At 43.0% G+C, this 23,154-nt stretch overlaps 3 protein-coding genes across 10 annotated transcripts in view; 2 read left to right on the forward strand and 1 right to left on the reverse strand.

Annotated features, from left to right (window-relative positions):
* DNAAF4 (dynein axonemal assembly factor 4) overlaps positions 1–7,558 on the forward strand; it is a 61,072-nt gene extending 53,514 nt beyond the window's left edge. Inside the window, exon 9 of the mRNA XM_033919745.1 lies at positions 6,923–7,558. Within this exon, the coding sequence (XP_033775636.1) occupies positions 6,923–7,035 (113 nt within the window). The 3' untranslated portion in view covers positions 7,036–7,558. The remainder of the gene's footprint in view (positions 1–6,922) is intronic.
* Positions 7,559–8,047: 489 nt separating this feature from the next.
* Positions 8,048–18,861, reverse strand: C14H15orf65 (chromosome 14 C15orf65 homolog). Of its 2 annotated transcripts, none has more exons than XM_033919748.1 (2): positions 18,669–18,861; positions 8,048–8,549 (listed from the first exon to the last, which is right to left on the reverse strand). In XM_033919748.1, the coding sequence occupies exon 2, from the start codon at positions 8,541–8,543 to the stop codon at positions 8,202–8,204; it is 342 nt and encodes a 113-aa protein (XP_033775639.1). In that variant the 5' UTR covers positions 8,544–8,549; positions 18,669–18,861; the 3' UTR covers positions 8,048–8,201. The 2 variants fall into 2 exon arrangements, with proteins under 2 accessions (XP_033775639.1, XP_033775640.1); XM_033919749.1 differs by lacking the exon at positions 18,669–18,861 and adding an exon at positions 18,147–18,622.
* Positions 18,862–18,981: 120 nt separating this feature from the next.
* CCPG1 (cell cycle progression 1) overlaps positions 18,982–23,154 on the forward strand; it is a 115,252-nt gene continuing 111,079 nt past the window's right edge. For 3 of the 7 annotated variants that reach the window (XM_033919733.1, XM_033919734.1, XM_033919735.1), the window contains exon 1: positions 18,986–19,121. The gene's annotated coding sequence lies outside the window, so the exon portion shown is untranslated. Of the gene's footprint in view, positions 19,122–23,154 lie in introns of all 7 variants that reach the window. The other 4 variants (XR_004536910.1, XM_033919736.1, XM_033919737.1 and 1 more) reach the window with 4 other exon arrangements.

Here is a 23,154-nt window from a genome sequence, read left to right on the forward strand (position 1 = left end):
TGATTGATGTCGCAGTCCATATCGACATCCAGCTCGAGGTCGGACTTTCTTATTGACATTGACATGTTCAACTGTGCTCCAGTTGTTTCAGTTCTCAGCCCTATCTCTTCTAGTGCTGCACAGTTCAATTTTTTGATTCCGGGGACATTTTCACGTGAGTCTTCTCTGCTTTTGTTGACTCCTATCCCATGACACCAGCTGTCATTGCAGTTACCGGTGTCAGTGTTGTATCGATTCCTTGGTAGTCTTGGTTTTGACTGGTTGAGAGGCTTGGGGTGGCTTTTGGAATTACGCCCTATCTCTCTCTGAAGTGGTGGGTGCTTCTTCATCATATGTGCTTTTTCCCCTTGAGTGGGGTTCGCAAAGCCTTCATATTTGCATGACATGTTGTTTTTTTACAGATCCATTAGGGAATTTTCTATAACTGAATTCCTTTGGGAGTTGACTTTGTACAGTCATTTCTTTTCCTACGGAATTTCTTTTCCTTCTTTGTACTTATCTCTAGGGTCCTTTACTTCCCTTCCTTGATTTCTATAGGGACTTTTTTGACACACTCTTTGAAGCGGTTAACATGTGTCATTGTTTCCCTCCTGGTGGAGTTCATCCTCACGGTTAAGGCTTCTGTCTTTCTGGGCAGAGTATACAAGGCTAGAGACCGGTTAGCCAAATGGGCTTACTAGATTCCTCTCCTGCCTGAATGGTTTTCCTTGGCATACATTTTGTGTACACATTCCATGTAGCCGCTTTTCAATTTCCTTACCTGTTTTTGCAGATCTGTTTTTTACGGATCTGGTCTGCATCTGAGTGTCTGGTTTTATCATTACTCAACAGGACAGGTTATTGAATAAGTATGCTTTGGGGAGTGTTCCTGGGGCTGTGCTGGAATATGTTTCCTCTCCATTATGGACCTAGTGAGTTTCTCTGGCCGCATCTCTGTAGCAGTTTTCACTTTAACGGCGGCTGTCTTATCAGTTTTCATGTATTCCTAAGAGCCTAGCTTCTCTGAGATCTCTTCACGTGGAGGCTTTATCCACTTAATCATTTTACCCTATTCTCAGACTCTGTTTTCTTTTGAGAGTCTACATGGGATCTTAGGCTGTCTTTCCTGTTTTTCTCTTGCTAATTCTTCTTGCAGGGTTCTCTTCGTTTACTGGTCTTTCTCTTAATTGTCAAGGCCACTGGATGATGGTGTTTTTTCTGGATCTCAGACCTCATGGCTCTGCTTCCTGATTTTCCGGGCAGCCGCTACAGGTTCCAATTCATATGGCTTTCGAGCTGTGTTCTTAAAACCATTCTCCTTACCAGTTTTGGGTTCTTTCATTCCAGATTCAGGGGGTGTCTACTTGTGCTGGCCACATCTATTCGATTACAGGGCCGCCTTGTTTTTCCATTTCTGAACATCTGTTTTTTTACTCGGTTGTTTTTTCCCTGAGAGATGGTTCAGCCGTTTTCTCACCCATCTAATTTTCTATACCGTTTCATTTTCCATACCCGTTTTCCTGTCTGTTTCTTTGGGGTACTTTTTCACCCCACTCTTCTGAGAGTGTTTCTTTTTCAGATTGTTTCAATCTTCCACATGTTGTTTCTTTTGAACAACAGGCATTCTCCTGTTTCTGTTATGCCATGGACCGGACTACATTCTTGTACTCCTCAGTGGTCTTTTGTTTTCCAGTGGTACCAGGCGAGGGCTTGTATATCTTTGATCTCCTCTAGTCTCTAAGGAGGTTCCCTGCATGGTCTTCATGCTTGCTGCATCTAATTTCTGCTGGTGGGTTCATATGGACATTCTACAACCTCAGGGTCTTTCGACTGCCAGGCATCGGATTTTTCCCATTTTTTTCCCCTAATTTTTCTTATGATATTTTAGGACCTCATGATTTTCATCATCTACTCTGTCCTCAAGTCCTCCTTCCTTGCACAGTCCTTGGAGGTAATTGGTCTCCTCTTTCTGCTTTTCATGGGGAGCTAAATTTCATAGCAGCCAGTTTCAACGGTTCTTTTTCTCCTGGATTGGGTGAGCATATTTTTATATGCATTCCCTTTGCTTCTTTTCCTGTTGAGCTTTTTCATCAAGCTCATGAGTGCTGTTCCCACCATGATGCATGGTGACCCAATCAACATGGATTCTCCCTTCTTCGTCCACTCAAATATTAGGGAGCCCTTTCTTCTCATTTTCCTGCTCGGTTCACTCCGACTCAGGAATCTTTGATTTCTTCCAAACTTCATTGTTTTTTTTCTTTGGATCTGCGTTCGTTTCATTTACATCTTTCTCAGCCCATTTGTTGAATTCTGCCAGGACACCAGCCACTCGCCCTTGTTGATATCAAAAGTGGTTTCGTTTTCTTTCCTGGTGTATTTTTCTCTGCCTGTTTCCATCTTCTTAACCGGTGGTATTTTTGTTTGCTTCTAGTCTTGAGTCTATAGCTCTCGAGACTTCTTTTTAATGCTATTGCATTTTTCCCCTTGATCTGTCGAGAAGCGCCCTCTTTCTGTTTTCTCATCTGGTTCCCAGTATCATGTCAGGGGTTTTTCATGTGTATAACCACCATCTGTCTGGACTATTCCTGTGGTCCTTCCTGGTTGTTGATGCTACCATTTATAACAATGGTGTCCACTTGAGTGTATTCGCTGGAAAATGGTTTTTCCTTCTGTCTCTCACCTCTTCCAGAGAGATCGGTGAGTTTCATGTCCTGCTAGCAGCTTCCTCCTTATCAGTCTTTCATCAAGCCAAGGTGATTCTGTGTCCATGTCCATGTATTTTCATTTCGCTCAGCCAGTTCTTCTGTCTGTGTTGTTTCCTGCACCTCGTTTTTCCCTACTAGAATCCTGGCTTTAAATGTTTTGTCCTATAAGTGGTTTTTTGTCCTCCTTGTTACGCAGGTCAGACCCACAGTGATTTTATTCCAAACTTTTCTTTTGATTCAACTCAGTTTGGATATCCTATATTCATGGCAACGATTTTCGTTTGGCTGATTGCCTCCCTCTCGTTCTTCTTTACTAAGACTGGTCTGGCACGGGGATATCGTGTCCCAGACCCTAAGTTTGAGTTCTGGCAGCTTTTGTTGTTTTCCTTATTACTGAGGAATTCTGTACAGTTGCCACCTGGTCCTCAGTTCATACCTTCACTTCTCACTACTTTCTGGAGTCTTTCTCCAGACGGAATGGGCACTTCGGCCATTTTGTTTTACAATTGTATTTTCTTTAGCCAACTCTCCCACCATTCCATCTCTGTTAGCTTGGAAGTCACCCATCAGTGAGAAATGCTGCCTGTTTGTCCTGGGATAAAGCACAGTTACTTACCGTAACAGGTGTTATCCAGGGACAGCAGGCAGATATTATCACAACCCACCCGCCTCCCCGGGTTGGCTTCTTAGCTGGCTTATCTTAACTGAGGGACCGCGCGCCTACCACAGGCGGGAAGGCACTCGCGCATGTGAGGTGCGGGCGTCAAGAACTTTTTCAAGTTCTTCAAGTTTCCGTACCGGGGCTCCGTCGGTGACATCACCCATCAGTGAGAATATCTGCCTGCTGTTCCTGGATAACACCTGTTACGGTAAGTAACTGTGCTTTACAGAATCCACAGCTCACACCCATCCCCCAAGCAAGGATTGTGACAGGAGAGATGGCTCATCTCCCCTGCCGCGATAACGATCCCTATGTGCCGCCAACCGCGGCACTTCAGTTCGCTATCGCAGCAGGAGAGATAGCAAATCTCTCCTGCCGTGATCGCCTCCCCCCTCGACATGACCGGAGCAAGAGGGAGCCCAAGCCCTCCTGTTCGAACAACCCCTACCCCTACCCCCACTAAAATACAGGCAGGAGGATCCCAGGCCCTCCTGCCCCGACGCAGCTCCCCCACATCCAGCCCCCCGCACCCCTGATCGCCCCCCCCCCCCCCGAACACCTCCACTGACCCCACCCCACACCCGTACCTTAAGAACATTGGATGGATGGACGGGTCCCAAGCCTGTCCGTCCGTCCGGCCCGCCATCCTCAGAATAACAGGCCTTATGGCCTGGGCCAACCGGAATTGGCCCAGTTGCCTTAGGTTCATCCTGTGGGCGGGGCCTTAGGCACATGGGCCCAACCCATGTGTGGGTCTTTACTTTGTCTCTGCAGTGGTTATCTGGTCACTTTGAATACCTTTTGGGTACTTATATTTGTTTTTACATCATTTAAGTTACAACGTATACGTTCCATCCAGGAAGTCTTGTAAAACCTTCGATTATCCCTGCAGGACGACTAAGTCTAGGCCGTACCTCGAATACTGTGTACAGTTCTGGTCGTCGTAACTCAAAAAAGATATAGCGGAATTAGAAAAGGTACAGAGAAGGATGACAGGAATGACATTCCTATCAGGAAAGGCTAAAGTGGCTAGAGGTCTTCAGCTTGGAGAAGAGGTGGCCAGGGGTGATTATATGATAGAGGTCTATAAAATAATGAGTGGAGTAGGAAAGGATAGATGTGAATCTCTTGTTCATTCTTTCCAAAAATACTAGAACTAGGAGACATGCGATTAAGCTACTAAGTAGTAGATTTAAAACAAACTGGAGAAAATATTTCTTCACACAACGTGTAATTAAACTCTGGAATTCGTTGCCAGAGAATATGATGAAATCAGTTAGCTTAGTGGGGTTTAAAAAAGGTGGATTTCCTAAAAGAGAAGTCCATAGGTCATTATTGAGATGGTCTGGGGAAATCCACTGCTTATTTACAAGCTTCTTAAAAAACCGCACTTACCAGGTCAACAGCGAAGGAGCCTTTTCCCATTTCTGGTGTAACCCCTGCGGAGTCCCACAGGGCTCCCCTCTCTCCCCTTCTCTATTCAATGTCTACATGGCATCACTAGGACATATGTTATCTGATTTAAAATTGAAATTGTACATATATGCGGATGACATTACTATCATCATTCCCATAACCTCACTGTCTCAAGAGACAGAATAATTCGCTTCATCTATCCTCACTAAGGTAGAACAATGGACCACTCAATTCAAACTAAATCTGAACCCAGAAAAAATCAAGCTTTTCCTAGCAAGTCCCAACCACAAACTAACGAATACTTCCTTGAAATTAAACGGGTTAACTTACCCAATCAACCCTACCATCAAAATCCTTGGAGTCATCCTAGACCGATGCCTGTCATTTGAAGACCATACTAACGCTCAAGTAAAAATATGCTTTGGCACCCTCTGGAAACTTCGTACCATCAAACACTATTTTGACTTTCTCTCCTTTCATTTGCTGGTTCAGTCCCTAATATTAAGTACCTTAGATTATTGCAATATCATATACTTGGGTTCCTTCAAGAAAATCACTAAATGAATGAGAATCATTCAGAATACAGCCGTCCACCTCATCTACGGTCTCAAAAAATCAGATCATGTAAGCCCGTACTACAGAAAACTACACTGGCTGCCGATGGAGGCAAGGGTCATCTTCAAATTTGCCTGCCTCTGCTTCAAAACCATAACCGGTCTATCCCCAATCTACCTATCGCATCATTTTGAACTTCCAGGCACCACTTGCACACGTAATGCCTATCTGTTCGCCTTCCTCTCCCCGAAAGGCTGTATCTACAAGAGATTCCTTGACAGAACACTGTCATTTCAAGCAGGCAAATGGAATAAATATCTAACTACCCTCATTTCCAACTCACCCTCCTACCAATCTTTCAGGAAATCAATTAAAACCTATCTCTTTGACAAATTCCTCTGACTTCTTCCTGCCTTGTAACTTCTCTGAAACATTTCCGGATAGACCTAGCTATTCCCGGCTTACCAATGTAATTAGAAATTTTTCTCTGTAACATCGCTGTATATGTACAGTCTCTTCCTCTGTAAACCGCTCTGAACTTCTTGTGGTATTGCGGTATACCAAAATAAAATTGTTATTATTATTATTATTCCTAGGATAACAGCATAAAATCTGTTTTACTACTTGGGATCTAGTTAGGTACTTGGGACCTGGGTTGGCCAATGTTGGAAACAGGATACTGGGCTTTATGGACCTTCAGTCTGTCCCACTATGGTAATTATTTTGTTCTTATTTATGTAACCCAACTGCAATGTAATTTGAGCTGTCCTAGTTAAAACCTAGATTTTTTTCTGTGTTTGTGTTTTCATGCCTTGTACTACCATTAGGCAAACTGGGCACTCTCCTAGAGTGGCAGAAAATGCCCCAAAAAGCTGTTACAGTGGCAGCCTCCAAATTTCCAACCCTGTCATTATTGCTGCTATGCTCTTACCATATCTTTATGGGACCTCTTGCAGCAGTAATGCTGGTAATAAAACAAAATGAAGAGTACCAAAACCAGGACCTAAGGCAACAAGAGGGCATCTGTTAAAAATCAAGGGTGGGAGATTTCATGGTGACACTAGGAAGTATTTCTTCACCGAAAGGGTGGTTGATCGTTGGAATAATCTTCCACTTCAGGTAATTGAGGCCAGCAACGTGCTCAATTTTAAGAAAAAATGGGATAAGCATGTAGGTTCACTTCGAGGAAGTGCTTAGGGGGGAGGGTTCTTAGAGTGGGCAGACTTGTTGGGCCGATGGCCCTTTTCTGCCATCATATTCTATGTTTCTAAGTAACAACCATAAGCCCAGCAGGCTGTCTGAAGAAGTAGGGCAGCAGACTGTTCTGTCACTGGACATTTAAAACAAAGGAACAATACCACACCTTCTTGTGGAGTTCTTCACCAACTTTACCAGAGTGAAATTATATACATATAAGCTGCACATAAGTGTTGTAGAAGGCTTGGATATTTTAGAATTCAGAAAAATTTGTTATAATTTTTGAATATCAATAACTTGTGCATACTCATATTTAATTTATCCTGGGCAACAGAACCATTTTGTATTGAAGCTTTCTAAGCTAGGCATGTATCATGTAATTGGAAATCCTATATTTCACTATTGGTAGGTCTGCAAGACTATGAAGCAGCAATTAAGATTGCTCCCTCTAATGAAAATGTACAAAGAGATGCTGAGAAGATTCGACAGATAATTCAAGAAACTGTGCAAGAATCTGCTTGAAAAATGTATTGCAAATATTATTGCTGAAAGAGGCTACACTGGAACTAGCCTAATAGTCCACTGGTTTGTGGTACACATGTCTCTGTAAAAAAAAGTGTGTTCTTATATTCCTCAGACTGGCTTCAGGTTTTGCCCATGATTCCTGAGGGAAAATGGAGCAGGGCAGCACATCCTGGCAGTTGGGAGGAGAATGGTATTACTGCTTGTAGAGATTTGGAGTGGAGAAGTGGTGTAATGGCAGCTGATTGAGAACTAAAGAAGCCAGGGTTCAAACCCTGCTACTGCTCCTGATATTGGACAAGTCTCTTTCTCTTCCACTGTCTCAGATAACAAATTTAGAGCTAGATTTAGTAATGTGTATTGATCAGTTAACCTATGTTAATTTGTATTTAGTGGGTAATTTTATAACATAGGTGCCTACATTTACACATCTATTATGCATGCAAATTTGTACACATATGTGCTACCTAAGTGCTGTTCTGCAAATGCCTGCTTAACTTATATAAAATCTGTGAAACACTGACCTCTGTTGGTGGGATCACATTTTTTGTGGAGGAAGACTATTGAAAAACTACACCCCCTCTTTATGAAGCTGTGGCTGTAAAAGCTCTAATGCTCATAGAATTCCTAGGAGCACTGGAGCTAATACCACTGTGGTTGGCAATAAAAAAGCCTAATGTGGCTTCATAAAAGGGGGCCTAAATACCTTAACACTATTTTGCATTGTACATAGATTTTGTTATATTTTTGCATTTTATTTAAAAGTTTCTATAAATTATGTGATGACTCACATGGAAAGTTTTTCTTTCCAGCCAATGACTTGAATATCCTATAAGTCAATATTTTAAAATATTGTCAGGGAGTCTGAGTTTTTCCTTCTGTTTTTGACAATTTCTCTATAGCTGTAGATAGATGGGAAAGTGGCAGGTTTGGTGAACTACACTCCATTTCCCTATACAGCATCAAATAGCTTGCCATCTACTCTAAAGTGTATGTGACAGTTTGAACCATAAAAGATTTATATCCATTTATTTTTAGGTATAATACTCTACATTCTTGATATACTTAATGTCAAAATGTATAAACATGTTTTATGCATCTTTCAAGAAAAATAATTGAACAAATTTTCTGTACCATTCTGTTGCTTTTGAGACCTTTAAAAGATATCACACGGTATGTTGCAAAATTGGATCATCATACACTTTGCTTCTGTCAAGTGCAGTATTGAAGGAATGATTGCGATACATGCCACAGATTCCTAAAGGATCTGAAAAACGTTGAGTCAGGGGGTGGTGGGAACAGGGTGCTATCTCACAATAAGTAGGGAGAGCTCCATAGCTATCTGATGTAGTTTTGTACAAAATGCTGTGTGCTTTTGTCAAAGACATCTTTGATGGAGGAGCCCTAGCATCTATCATGCAAGAGAAAACCGGGTTTCCAGGGTTTGTACAGGACAGAGATTCTTTCTTTCTACTGAAGCTTGCTGGTGGCACATCAGTGGAAGCCATTTTGACCTAATTAAAATAAAGAAACAAATTAGAACAGGAAAGACTAAGATTGCTACTGTAAGGGCTATAAGTTTGTTGACAGTAGGTGCCATCCCTAGACACTTATTTTCCTGTTCATCCTCTACACGGGTTAGGTTCTCTTCTATACCCATGTCTGAAAGGTAATCCAATTACCTTCCCAGATGATGTAAAAACATAGGCAACAGAATTTTTGGGAAGATTGTACCAAAACCAGATTAAAAATGTATAGTTGGACATAATATTATCCTTTTTTATACTTTAATAAAACAATTTAAATTTAAAATCATAAGTGTTTGAGGCTTGTGCAAATGAAGACAAAGTCTGCAGGGAGCAGTGGGTACGAACTTTGTCCCCATGTCATTCTCTACTTTAAACCAGGTTCAAATTCCACTTTAGTTCATTTTTTATTGAGTTCTCCAGAAACAGAAAAATCACAGTTACTTACTGTAACAGGTGTTATCCAGGGACAGCAGGTAGATTTTTCACATGTGGGTGACGTCATCCATGGAGTCCTGGCACGGACGGTCCCAAGTGCACTGGTACTTTAAGAACTTTAGAAAGTTTGCGACTGACCACACCGCACATGCACAAGTGCCTTCCCGCTCAACGTAGGTATGTGGCTCCTCATTTCAGATAGCCAGCTAGAAGCCAACCAGGGGAGGTGGGTCGGTTGTGAGAATATCTGCCTGCTGTCCCTGGATAACACCTGTTACGGTAAGTAACTGTGCTTTATCCCAGGACAAGCAGGCAGCATATTCTCACATGTGGGTGACCTCCAAGCTAATCAGAATGGGATGGTGGGAGTGTTGGCCCTTTAGGAAAATAAATTTTGTAATATTGACTGGCTGAAGTGCCCATCCCGTCTGGAAAAAGATTCCAGACATTAATGTGAAGTGAATGTATGAACCAAGGACTAAGTAGCAGCCTTGCAGATTTCTTCTATTGGAGTAGAATGCAGGAAAGCTACTGAAGCTGCCATAGCTCTAACTTTATGGGCTGTGACTCGACTTTCTAGTTGCAGCCCAGCCCGAGTGTAACAGAATGCCAGCCAATTAGATATCGTTCTTTTGGAAACAGGATGCCCCAACTTGTTAGGATCACAGAAGACAAAAAGTTGAAGAGATGATCTGTGTGATTTAGTCCTTTGTAAATAGTAAGACAATGCTCATTTGCAGTCCAAGGCATGAAGAGCCGTTTCTCCTGGATGGGAATGAGGCCTTGGAAAATATACTGGAACTAAAATTGACTGATTGAGATTAAATTCAGTAACCACCATTGGTAAAAACTTTGGATGAGTACGAAGTACCACTTTATCATGGAGGAACACTGTGAATGGTGGATCCACCACCAAGAGTTGAAGTTCGCCTACTCTTCTGGCAGAAGTGAGAGACAGGAGGAAGACAACTTTCCAAATAAGATATTTGAGATGAGCTGTAGACATTGGTTCAAATGGAGGCTTCATTAATTGAGCAAGAACCACATTGAGATCCCATACCACTGGAGGCAGTTTGAGAGGTGGTTTGACATGGAAAAGTCCTTTCATTAATCTGGAAATGAGAGGATGGGCCAAGAGAGGTTTACCATCCATTGACTGATGAAATGCTGTGATGGCACTGAGAAGAACTCTAATAGATGTAGATTTGAGTCCAGCTTCAGACAAATGAAGAAGATAATCCAAGATTCAAGAAACTGAGATGGACGTCGGTTGCCCCTAATGAAGAAGACACCATGAAGAAAACCAAGTCCACTTTTGATGGTAACATTGGTGAGTGGACAGCTTTCTGGAAACTTCTAAGATAAGTCGAACAGGCTGAGAGAGATGAAGATCAGCAAAACTCAGCCCGAGAAGAACCAAGCTGTCAAGTGTAAAGACTGAAGGTTTGGATGTAGAAGAAAACCTTGACTCTGCGTGAGTAGAAATGGAAATATTTGAAGAGGTATTGGTTCCTTGATACTGGGTTGAAGTAGAAGGGAAAACCATGGTTGTCTGAGCCACCTAGGAGCTATCAGAATCATAGTGGCAGACTCCTGCTTGAGCTTGACAAGTGTCCTGAGAACAAGAGGAAAAGGTGCAAAAGCATAAAGGAACTTGTTCGTCCAATCCAGTAGAAAAGCATCCACTTCCGGGAGATGAGGTGAGTAAAGCGTTGCCAGAGGATGTGGTAAGAGGGGATAGCATAGCTTGTTTTAAGAAAGGTTTGGACAAGTTCCTGAAGGGGGTGGCAATTCAGCAAATTATTAGTAATTGGAAAAATTATACCAATCTTAATTATTCATTTTGGTGGAATTCACTTTGTCATATTTTTAAAATGGAAAGAGCAATTGCTATACAGAAAGGTAACTATAATAACTTCATAAAGATCTGGGGGCCATTAGAAAATTATTGTAATGAATGAACACTGTTTTCCTTTTTGATTGTTACATCTATTTAGTTGGGGGGAGGGGGGAAAATTGGATGCTTAAGATTTTAAAATAATGATTTGATTTGGGTTTTTTATGGTTATATTCTTTAAAAGACTGGTGGGTGGGTGGGAGGGGTTATAATTTTTACATTGAGGGATTATATGTATAAGAATATCAAGTGTATATCTTATTTGTATTGTATTGTTATAATGTTTATCACTTGTTTGTCAGTTTTAAAATGAATAAAGAATTATAAAAAAAAAAAAAAGAGAAAGACATGGGGGAAGCCACTGCTTGCCCTGTATCGGTAGCATGGAATATTGCTACTCCTTGGGTTTTGGCCAGGTACTAGTGACCTGGATTGGCCACCATGAGCACAGGTTACTGGGCTTGATGGACCATTGGTCTGACCCAGTAAGGCTATTCTTATGTTCTTATGAACAGAAGCGGGGTAGCTTGTGATTGTGGGGAGATGCAAAAAGATCTACTTGACGTATCCCCCATTGGGAGAAAAAGTGATGGAGAGTGGCTGGATTCAGAGTCCATTCATGAGGTTGAAGAATGTGACTGAGCTTGTCTGCCAGAGAATTCTTTTCCCCCTGAATGTAAAGGGCCTTGTGAAAGATGTTACAAGGAATTGCCCAATTCCAAATCTTTTGAGTTTCCTGACAGAGGAGAGACCCTGTCCTTGTTTGTTTACATAATACATTGCTACTTGATTGTCCGTTCAGACAAGGAGAACTTGATCTTGTATGAGATGCTGGAAAGCTTTGAGAGCATTGAAAATCACTCTGAGTTCCAATAGATTTATATGATGGCATCACTCACTGGAGGTACATAGACCTTGAGTGTGTAGGCCATCCAGATGAGCTCCCCCAAGCATAGGTTGATGAGTCTGTCATAAGGACCTTCTGATGGGGAGGCATTTGAAAAAGCAACCCTCTGGAAAGATTGGTAGATTGCATCCACCACTGTAGTGACTGTTGAAGAGATGAGGTCACTGTAATGTGTTGGGAAAGAGGGTCTACAGCCTGTGACTACTGAGAAGCCAGAGTTCATTGAGGGATTCGTAAATGCAGTCTCGCAAATGGAGTGACGTGGAAGCCATGAGCCCTAAGAGAACCATCATATGTCTTGCTGACAGAGATTGGATCTGGGCAACCTGTTGACAAGACTGAAGAAGGGCATCTTGAGGTTGTTGCAGAAGATATGTCCTCAGTTGAGTCGTGTCCAAAAGGGCTCCTATGAATTGGAGTTTCTGAGATGGTTGAAGTTGAGATTTGGGGAAGTTTATTTCGAATCTCAAACTCTGAAGAAAGGACACCATTTGGTGTGTTGCTGAAAGCACAGTTTGAGAAGAGAGATCCTTGATTAGCCAGTCGTCCAGGTAGGGAAAGACTTGAAGGCTTTGAGATATCAAGGCCGCTGCCACCACTACCAGGCACTTGGTAAAGACCCTGGGAGAGGATGCCAGACCGAAGGGTAGAACTTTGTATTGGTAGTGGTGTTGCACCATTTGAAACCTGAGGTACTTCCTGTAATTCTGATGAATGGGAATGTGAGTATAGGCCTCTTTTCAGGTCTAGAGAGCATAGCCAATCGTTGTGATTCAGTAGGGGATAAAAAATTTCTAGGGATAGCATTCTGAATTTCTCTTTGACCAGAAATTTGTTGAGAGCTCTGAGATCCAATATAGGTTGAAGACCCCACCCCCCTCCCCCCCGTCTTCTTGGTGACAGGAAAATAGCACAAGTAAAACCCTGTGTTCTCCTGTTCTGGAGGAACCCTCTCGATGACATTGAGCAGAAATAAATTCTTGACCTCCGGAAGAAGGGAGGGCTGAAGGAGATTGGAAGCACTCTCTTTGAGGGTGATCTGGAAATATGATGAGAAAATGAGTATCCTTCCTGAATGATCTAGAGAACCCAGAGGTCAGATGTTAAGTCCCAACGATGAGAATAAATTTGCAGACGATCTCTGATGGGTTGAGGAAGAGGCAGGGACAACTGGATTGAAACTATGCTCTCGAGTAGACTGTCAAAAAGACTGAGTAGATTTTGCGAGAGAAAATTGCTGAGGTTTCTGAGGCCTCTGCTGTTTTGGTTTCCTCTGATCAGGTCTTTCAGCAGCTGGTTTAGCAGTATAACATCGCTGGTAAGACATAGATGGTGTAAAAGGACGTGACACTGAAGGCTTGGGCTTAGGCTTGACTAAGGAGTCCCAAGATTTCTCATGCTCGATGAGCTTTTGAGTAGCATTCTCAATTGTATCTCCGAAAAGCTCATCCCCAAGACATGGAATGTTAGCCAAGCAATATTGAAGATTCATATCCATGTCTGCCACTCTGAGCCAGGCTATTCTTCTCATGGCCACAGACACAGAAGAAGCATGGGAGGACAGCTCAAAGGAATCATAGGCAGATTGTACCAAATGTTGCCGTAACTGCAGGAGGGTGGAAACTAGTTGTTGGGAAACCCTGAACACAGTGAGAAGGAATATATTTTTGGTACATAGGTAATTGTTTCAACAATTGCTTCAAATAGCATGTGAAATGAAAAGTATAATTGTTTACTCTACTGTCTACCTTTTTTCCCCGGTGGAAAAGAGGCATACACCTTAGCAGAGGTAGATTTTTTAGTGTACTCTACCACTAAAGATTGGTGAGAAAGCTGAGCTTTGTCATACCCTGTAGTAGGAGCAACTTTGTACATGGAGTCCAGCTTTCTAGGTGGCACTGATAAGGGAGATTCCAAGTTTCTAAAGAGTTTCCTTCAATATTACATAGACAGGAAGCTTAAGCACCTCTTTCAGGATCTGTTTAATATCCATAGTCTCACAATATTCAGGTGTATATTTTGAGTCAGCGTCCAACTTGAGACATGTCCTTGCCAAGTTGTCTAATGAAGCAAGAGAAAGAAAGAGACTCTTGAGTAGATGACTCTTTAGGAGTGGAGGTGGAGAACACTCAGGAGAGTCATCAACTTCGGTTGGAGAAGGCGAAGCACCCAGAGAAGATTGTACAAAGAGGTCAGAGTCCAGTATTGGTGATTGAGATCTATGTTTCTTTCGCCCCCGGTACCGATCCTGAGAAGGGGTCTGATGTTTACGCTTCTCCGAGTGCTTAGCAGAGAGGTGCTTCTTGTGCGCAGAAGAGCTATGACTAGAAGCAGTAGTCGTGGATGTATACCTGAATGGTGCCGTAATTCAGGAGATGGTAGCGAAGACTGAGTACTGGTACCGACATCCCTGGGATTGGTATGCTCAGGCTGGACTGGTACCAGCAGTCAGTGCCAGGGTCAAAAGATTGAAAATGTTACCATACTCTGCGCCAAAGAACTGCTCAAACTATTCTTTCAAAGTAGCTACCGGTACCTGTGGCATTGTCGCTGATACCATCGGTGCTGCTACTTGCTCCACAAGAGGCCAGTGCTTAGTTGCCAGTACCATTGGTGCTGTGACCCACTCTGAAGAGGATGAGTCTGAAGAGGATGACTCCGAAGAGGAGAAACCCCTGGAAGTTGGAACGAGTTGCATCAAGGGTCGTTGTTTGGCCGGCATGATTGGACTCAATGCCATAGTGCCTGACTCCACCTGGGAGACTGGCGACTTCCTCGCTGGCTTACCCGAAGGAGCGAGAGGTTGTGACTTCAAAGTAGAAGGCGGTGACGCCTTTGGATGATGGTGCCTTCAACAGTGTCGCGGAACGCGGTGCCTTCACTTCCAGTGCCTTTGAAGATGGTGTCTTGGAAGTTGAAGGGGAAGATTCTTCCATATCGGCACTGAAAAGCTGTTTTTGTTGAAGAAGGCGGGTTTTGAAGGTGCACTTTTTTAATGTAGAACAGCGTGTGCATGAGTCAGTGTGGTGTTCCGGCCCCAAGCACTGTATACACCAACTGTGCAAGTCTGTCACCGAAATAGTGTGCTGAGACCTGCTGTACTTCTTAAAACCCATTAATGGTTGGGACATGAAATTAGGAAAAATTGCTTCAGCCAAATCAAACTTGAGAGGCTGAGAAGGGATGAAAGGCCCCGCCATGTGCGAAAATGCGACAAAAAAAATAAGAGCAATGCTTTACTTACTTTTATTAAATATATGCAAGAAATAAAATACATATAAAATATACATATAAAATCCATGTGAGAAGGAAGGCAAACACAAAAATTTAATGAACGTTCAATGGTACAACTAAACTACTCCGTGGAAAACATTGAACGGAGGACCGTGCGCCTACGTCGGGCGTTAAGGCACTCGCGCATGTGCGGTGTAGTCAGTCGCAAACTTTCTAAAGTGCCAGTGCCCTTGGGACCGTCCGTGCCGGGGCTTCGTGGATGAAGTCACCCACATGTGAGAATATGCTGCCTGCTTGTCCCGGGATAATATATATTTAGGTACAGTATAAGCCATCTGCAAGTCTGAAGGCTAGTGAAGTGGTATACATTCAGGTACCGTATGTATATTTTTGTTCCTGGAGGGCTCAGAATTACAAAATAAGAGAGTTAAAGTGGGATTTGAACCTAGGTCCCTTGGTTTAAAGTTCAATGCACTAACTACTGGGCTGTTATAGAGATGTCCTTGTCTCTGCTTTTTTGCCATTCATATGTTGGATGTTGCAGTTTATAAATGGCTGTTCATGCTGGACATCCTCAGCACAAGGCTGTCTATCATGTATTTTTGAACAGGAAATTTTGGCATATTTTGTTGGACAACGCATGTGCGATGGATATCTGTTTTGGACATTATGAGCTGGATGTCTCTATACTGACTTGGATGGCCTTTGGAAAATGCCCTTCCACATTGTCTAGGTGCTTAATTAAATCTGCCAAAGTAATTGGAGAGCTCAGGAGAGGTGGATTCACTGAGAGGCTGAGGTACCACAAAATTAAAACTTACAATTTTGTTAACAGCATAAAGTACAGTAGTAAAATGACCAAATATAAACACAATGAATGAGGTAAAGTCAATATCAATACATTTAAATTATTAATAGGACTGCCATGAAACAGTTTAAAAAATATATTTAACAGCACTGAAATACAAAGAATAGACATACTAAATGGGAGACATAATATTTATGAAGCACCTAATGAGCACAAATCAGAACACTGAAATAACTTAGATATGATGCTAACACTTTTCTATAATACAGCTTATTCTACAGCCAAGGGGAAAAGTGTGGCGCAATGGTTAAAGCTACAGTTAAAGTTGTGAGTCATACCCGTGCTGCTCCTTGTGACCCTGGGCAAGTCACTCAATCCTCCCATTGCCCCAAGTATATTATTAGATAGATTGCCTGAATAAATTAATATAAACCATTCTGAACTTCCTGGGAAGAATGGTATAGAAAAATAAATAAATAAATTAGTACCATAAAACTGCTGCATCATTAGAGAATGACATGGTGGCTGTTACCCATGGCTAGCCAAGGGTAACCCGCCGAAACGGTGGAGGGAAAAAGTGCTCACTGCGGGTATGGGGACAAGGCCATCCACTGCCCCTGGAGTGGTGAATGGCCTTGTCTCCGCAGTTAAGGGAGGGAACGCGCGTGGTCACCGATTGCATAGGGCTCCCTCTCTCCTTCCTACCTACTGGCTGCATCTATCTCCCTCCCCCTTACCTTCCTGGCGCATTAGTGTAATTTGTGCAAGCCGTCTGAGCCTGCCTGAATTCGCATGTGTCTGCGGGCGGAAGCTTCTTCTCTGATGCAACTGGAAGGTAAGGGGGAAGGAGATGCTCAGACCGTGTAAGGGGTGCTGAAGGGTGGTGGGAAAGAATTGAACAGATGCTGAAGGGAAATGGGAAACAGAAAGTGGGGAGAAGACGTTGAAGTGAAATTGGAAGAGAGAGTGGGGAGAAGACACTGAAGGGAAATGGGGAAGAGAGAGTGGGGAGAAGTCACTGAAGGGAAATGGGAAAGAGAGAGTGGGGAGAAGTCACTGAAGGGAAATGGGAAAGAGAGAGTGGGGAGAAGTCACTGAAGGGAAATGGGGAAGAGAGAATGGGGAGAAGACAAGGGAAGAAGACAGATGCCAGACTATGGGGGGAACGGAGGGAAGAAGATGGGTGCCAGATCAATTTGGGGGGAAGGGGGTGAAGGGAGAGGCACAGTAACAGAGCAAATGGAAGACGCAGAGAGAAGACAGACAGTGGATGGAAGGAATTGAATGAGAAGAAGATGAGGAAAGCAGAAACCAGACAACAAAGGTAGAAATTTTTTTTTTTTCCTTTAGGATAAAGTAGTATATTAGTTGTGTTGATAAAAATTTATAAACAAAGCCCTACCAACTGAACATCTCTTTCTCTATTTGATTTATAAGGAAGGAATAAGCTAAATATTGCAGTATGCTTGTATGGATGCTACTGGGACAATGGTCACGGGGACAGTGGTTGCAGGGATGGGGCGAGAACAGGGACAAATTTTTTCCCTGTGTCATTCTTTATGCAGTATGCTCGGATCAATAAGCATGCAAATTACTGCTGTTAAAATTATGATAGTAATTCACAGGCTCATTGCTAAATATCAACTTTCTTATCATTATCTAAGTGATGATTGGCTCAGACACTGACAGAAAGGGTTGGCAGCATTAGATATCCATATATAAGCTCAGTCTTCTTATACAGAAAGATATCTTGATCTGTCAACTGATAATTAATTTTCAATGATATAAAGGATTGTAACTGACTATTTTCAGCTAAAAGATAATGTAACAATCTTATATCATTCTGCCCCCATCTCTGAAATGGCATCATATTAAGTCCTGCAGGGAATTGCAGATTGCACTGAATAAGCAATATAGATTTACAAGTCCATTTTCAAGCTTGACTTACTGGTCTATATACAGGATACTGCTGTATATAAGTGGCAAAATATCAAACTTGGGCATACAACAATGCACTAACATTATATTGTGAAAGTTTGGCTATTTCTATTAACATGAAAGAGAACCATGATGGCCCTTGTAGCCAATCATTCAGTTGTCACAAGCCAATAGTAGCCCCAGGCCTCCTTTGTCTTTAGTGTAATTTTAGCATAGAAGTCTTATTTTCTTTCCAGTCAATAAAAATCTGTTTATCACCCTTACCAAATGATTATGTAACCTTACAGACACCCTTTCATGGAATAATAATGAAGAATGTCTATATAAAAGGCCACAAAGTCCTCTCTACTGCCGATTGCTTACCCGGTTTTCATCTGCACCACGGACAAATAGTCCCTTGTAGGATTACCATATGGCTCCAGAAAAAGTAGGATGGATTGAGACATCTAGGCTTTACTTCCATTGCTTTCAACCCAAACGTCTCAATCTGTCCTTACTTCCATTGCTTTCACCGGAAGTAAAACCTGGATGTCTCAATCCGTTCTCCTTTTTCTGGAGCTATATGCTAACCCTAGCTGGTACTGTTCTTTGACCAAACCTTTCCTCTCCCTTCTCTGGCTGCAACTGTGGACTCCTGATTCTGTAAGTGTTGCGGATTTCGTCTCCATGTGGGAAGAAACAGCACGAGTGAATTTGTAGCAAGTGTGCACCCTGCGGTTTACTGTTCTCATGCTCGGGAGCTCTGCAACAGGAGTCTTTGGAGCCTTTGCTGTTCTGAGTTCAGATTGTAAGCTCAGCTCTTTGGGGAAGGGACTGTCTCGCGTGTTTAAGGTAAAGCTCTGCGTGCGTCTGGTAGCACTATAGAAATAATAAATAGTACTACACCTTCCGGAAATCCTACGGGGGCGAGGCTGGTGCTTCCCTCGTAGAACCCGGTGCTTCCGCTCTCAATCAGTTGTAGCTCAGTTTCCATAACAACCAGCTCTGTGAAGCAGCGAGCAATGACGTGTGTGAAGGGGGGGTTGACTTCACAATCCCCTCCCCCTCGCACTATTGTGTCATACTGTTTGGTTGATAGTCGCCGCTTCGTGTAAGCTTTCTCCCAGGGCCCGTGGCTCTCTAGGAAATGTAGTTCTGTTGCTTCGCCAGGACGGCGGCTGGTGGCGCGCAGCCTTCCACCTGAGACTACCTTTCCCGGCGCTCCGCGCGAGCTCGGCTTCTCCGTGGCCGTCTCGGTTGATCGCCGATGCCGAGCCGTTTGTTGTTTTAGTAAGGCGTCACTACCGAAGCAGAGCGGTGGTGCGGACGGAGAGAGGCGGCATTCATGCTCCACAGTGGGTAAGACTCTTTCGTATGCTGTTGAAGCGACATTGCACAGTGTTTTTCCTGTTGGTGAGCTCGCGAAGGATCGCATTTGCGCTGATGAGAGAGAAGAGAGGTCTCATTGTGGGGTTTCGGGTTATTTTATTTTATTTTTTTGATAGGCTGACATACTATGTGAAGACTTTTCCACCTGCCATGGCTAAATTCAGTTGCTTCTTTTAAAATGCCTAGGGAAGCGGGATTAATGCTTTCTGGTTACGAACGCTGCCTGCAGCTGGACTGTTAACCTTTAAAAAAAAATTATAAAGGGATGTAGAACGTGAGCCAATCAGATGATTGCACTATTGATTTTTCTTCCTGCAGAGCTGATTGCTTCTGCCAATTTAAATGCCGTTTTTCAGTTGGGCATATGACCCTCTTAAGTTTGTAAGACAATGTGACCGTCTCTTTCTCCCCTCCCCCCGCAGCTTTTTAGCTGGCTTTGTCGAGGCCGGCTTGTTCAAGTTTTGAATGTAGCAGTAGGTGGCCTCACAGTTGGTGCTAGTTCGAGAAATGATGCAAGTCATGTTCCTTTGGTGGCCCTGGCCCTTATCATATGGGACTGTCGGCTCATATCTAAAAACATTACATATTTTTAAAAAAAGTACGTGTTTTCTGCAGACCTTGCTACATACACTATAGTTATTTCATGGCTGGAGCTGTTCTAGCTTGATAGTACTTAAATATAATAGGAAAGAAGTTAATTTAAAAGCGATATATAATAATATGAAGTATTCAGAGAGAGAGAGTTAATTGAAAATATAAAAGTGACTTCTAGTGCTAGGTATGTTCATAGCCTCAGGGGCTTAAGGAGAGCATACCTGTTCTTGGGTCCCACAATTACAGTTGTTCAGACTAAGTTCTGGTGCCTGGTCCATCCCAGTTGTGGTCTGTTCCTGCCATAAATGACCTAAAGGAGCTGAAAATGGATATAAAAGCCCCCGGTAGTTACATAAATCCCCTTAGGTGAATCTCTTCATAAATGCGTCTAATAAATACAAATAAATAAATGAAAGCTCATGGGGCCTGATTCTATAAACAGTGCTAGCATGGTTTTCAATCAACTGCTAGGCACTGCTTATAGAATCACGCTTAGTGGTGCCTAGGCATCCCTGTGGTAGGCACTGGTAATTTATCGATGCCTATTTTTTAGGTAGGCATTGGAGGGCACCTCCATTTAGGCATTGCTAGGTGCCACGTGGGTATCCATGCGCAACCTAAATCATCAAATACCACGCCATTTAACCCATAAAAAGACCAAGTTGTGTGTAAATTTTAGTTAGCTGTTGCTAGGCATTTGTGATTAGAGTGTTGTTTAAAGGATCAGACCCATGGTGCTTGATCCATATCCTGGTTTTAACTGAGTTGGAGAGCCTAACAGGATAATAGAACTGAAGGGTATGATGGAGTGGCTGGACTAAATGAGTTGAAAGTAGATATACAATGATAGGGAGGAGGGTGGATTAATTTTTTTCTTAAGTAGATACATAACAGTTTTAAGATTATTACTTTAAGGAAGAAAGTTATCCTACATTCATTTCAGCCATGTGAAAAAATAACTTTTCCCTAAAATTTAAAAAACACACAATATAGCACAATAATTGCAATCAAACACTTCTTATAATTTGATATCAGGCTTTCACATTGCTCTTGAGGAATCTTAGGCTGTTCTTTGCACAACTACTTTAATTCAGACACAGTGGTAGGTTTTTGTGCATGAACTGCTGGTTTCAGGTATCTGGGTTCAGAAGGTCAGGTCAAGCTAAAAGCCATTCAGATGTAGATTTGCTTTTATGTTTTGGGTCATTGTCTTTCTGCCTTACCCAAGTATGCTTCAGCTCAGGGACAGATAAAAGGACATTCTTCTTAAGAATTTTCTGGTATAGTGCAGAATTCATGGCTCCTTTAATAATGTCAAGTTTTCCAGGTCCTGAGGCAGCAAAGCATTCAAGCGCCAACCCTCTTATCGCCACCATATTTGTGATTCTGGGCATATTTGACCTGCTGATTCCAAAAATGGCACCAGTTTTCTCCTGTCAGCTCTAGTTTTTGAGATACAGAACATGTGCCATATACCACTGTTCACTCTGCTCGCCCATTAAAAAATATTAGAATATTTTATCTTTTACGCATGAAGGAAACATATTAAAAATTAAAAGAAAAGTGTACAATGTGAAAATCTACTTATTTCATACCAAAAGCACAATTTTATGATACAAACTTTCCAGTCATTCAACACACAAGTAGCTCCTTTTGTAAAACTTCTGAGAGTGGGATCTGCCAGGACACTCCCACATAAGATTCCAACAGTGCCATCATATGTGCATCCCATCTTCCTTGGTATCTGGCTTCCGGTGTTCAATCTGCAAAAATGAAATGATATGAGTGGGAATATACACACACCTATATGATCATAACTATTATACAGTTAAGTTACTTACCTTTTATAGTCCAATGATATGTGGAGAGTGATGAGGAAAAAGCAAATGTTCTAAACAATTACTTCTGTTCTGTGTTCACGGAAGAAAAACCTGGAAAAGGACCGAGATTGTCTGGCAAAGTAACACAAGAAAATGGAGTAGATTCTGCGCCGTTCACAGACAAAGGGTTTATGAACAACTTGAAAAACTGAAGGTGGACAAAGCGAGGGGACTGGACGGGATCCATCCCAGGATACTGAGGGAGCTCAGAGAGGTTATCCCAGGACAAGCAGGCAGCATATTCTCACATGTGGGTGACGTCATCTACGGAGCCCCGATGCGGACAGCTTTTCAAGCAAACTTGATTGAAGATTCAAGTTTGCTGTGCTGCACCACGCATGTGTGCCTTCCTGTTCCACTAGAGGGCGCATCCCCTCCTCATGGTCTCCAGTTCGTTTCTTTCCGCGGAGCCACGAAGTCCTGTACTTTTAGGTCTCTGCCCAAAGGGCCTTCTAGCACCGCGGCTTTCTTATTTTTCCTCCGGAGAGTCGCTGTGCGCATGTGTTTTAGCGGTTTACATTCAGGGGGAGTGGAACTGTCTGGCGGACAAGCTCAGCCGCCTTCTCCAGCCGCATGAGTGGTCGCTGCATTCTCGGGTCTTGCGACAGGTGTTCAACGGTGGGGGACTCCTCAGATAGATCTGTTCGCCTCCCCCGTCAATCACAAACTGTCTCTCTTTTGTTCCCGGATGTACTCCCCGGATCGTCTCGAGGCCGATGCCTTCCTCCTCGATTGGGAGGGGAAGTTCCTCTACGCGTTTCCGCCTTTTCCTCTGATCCTGCAGACTCTTGTACATCTCAAGTCGGCGCGAGCCACTCTGATCCTGATTGCTCCTCGGTGGCCTCGCCAGCCTTGGCTCTCTCTACTTCTTCAACTCAGCGTCAGGGAACCTCTGCTTCTACCTGTTTTTCCCTCTCTGCTATCTCAGAGTTGGGGTTCGCTTTTACATCCCAATCTTCAGTCTCTACATCTGACCGCTTGGTTCCTTTCCCCCTGACTTCTCTTCCTTTGTCTCAGCCAATCCGGGAGGTGTTGGAGGCTTCTCGTAAAGTCTCGACTAGACTCTGCTACTCTCAGAAGTGGACCAGATTCTCGTCCTGGTGTTCGTCTCATCATCTCGACCCTGTGTCGCTGCCTGTGTCTTCGGTTCTGGAGTATTTGCTTTCTTTGTCTCATTCCGGTCTGAAGATGACTTCTATTCGGGTGCATCTTAGTGCAATTGCTGCCTTCCATCAGCACCTTGATGGGAAGTCCCTTTCCCTTCATCCTTTGGTTTCTCGTTTCATGAGGGGCCTCTTGAATGTCCATCCTCCTCTCAAGCCTCCCCCTGTGGTTTGGGATCTTAATGTGGTTCTGGCTCAACTTATGAAACCTCCGTTTGAGCCTATGGATAAGTGTCATCTCAAATTCCTCACTTGGAAGGTGATCTTCCTGCTTGCACTCACTTCTGCTCGGAGAGTTAGTGAGCTGCAGGCATTGGTGGTGGACCCGCCTTTTACTGTATTCCATCATGACAAGGTGGTTCTCCG

Source organism: Geotrypetes seraphini, chromosome 14, assembly GCF_902459505.1.
Source record: "Geotrypetes seraphini chromosome 14, aGeoSer1.1, whole genome shotgun sequence".
NCBI lineage: Eukaryota > Metazoa > Chordata > Amphibia > Gymnophiona > Dermophiidae > Geotrypetes > Geotrypetes seraphini.

Coding starts and splice junctions, on each gene's coding strand:
- C14H15orf65 (XM_033919748.1), bottom strand. CDS start 8,543: ATGGCTTCCACTGATGTGCCACCAGCAAGCTTCAGTAGAAAGAAAGAA.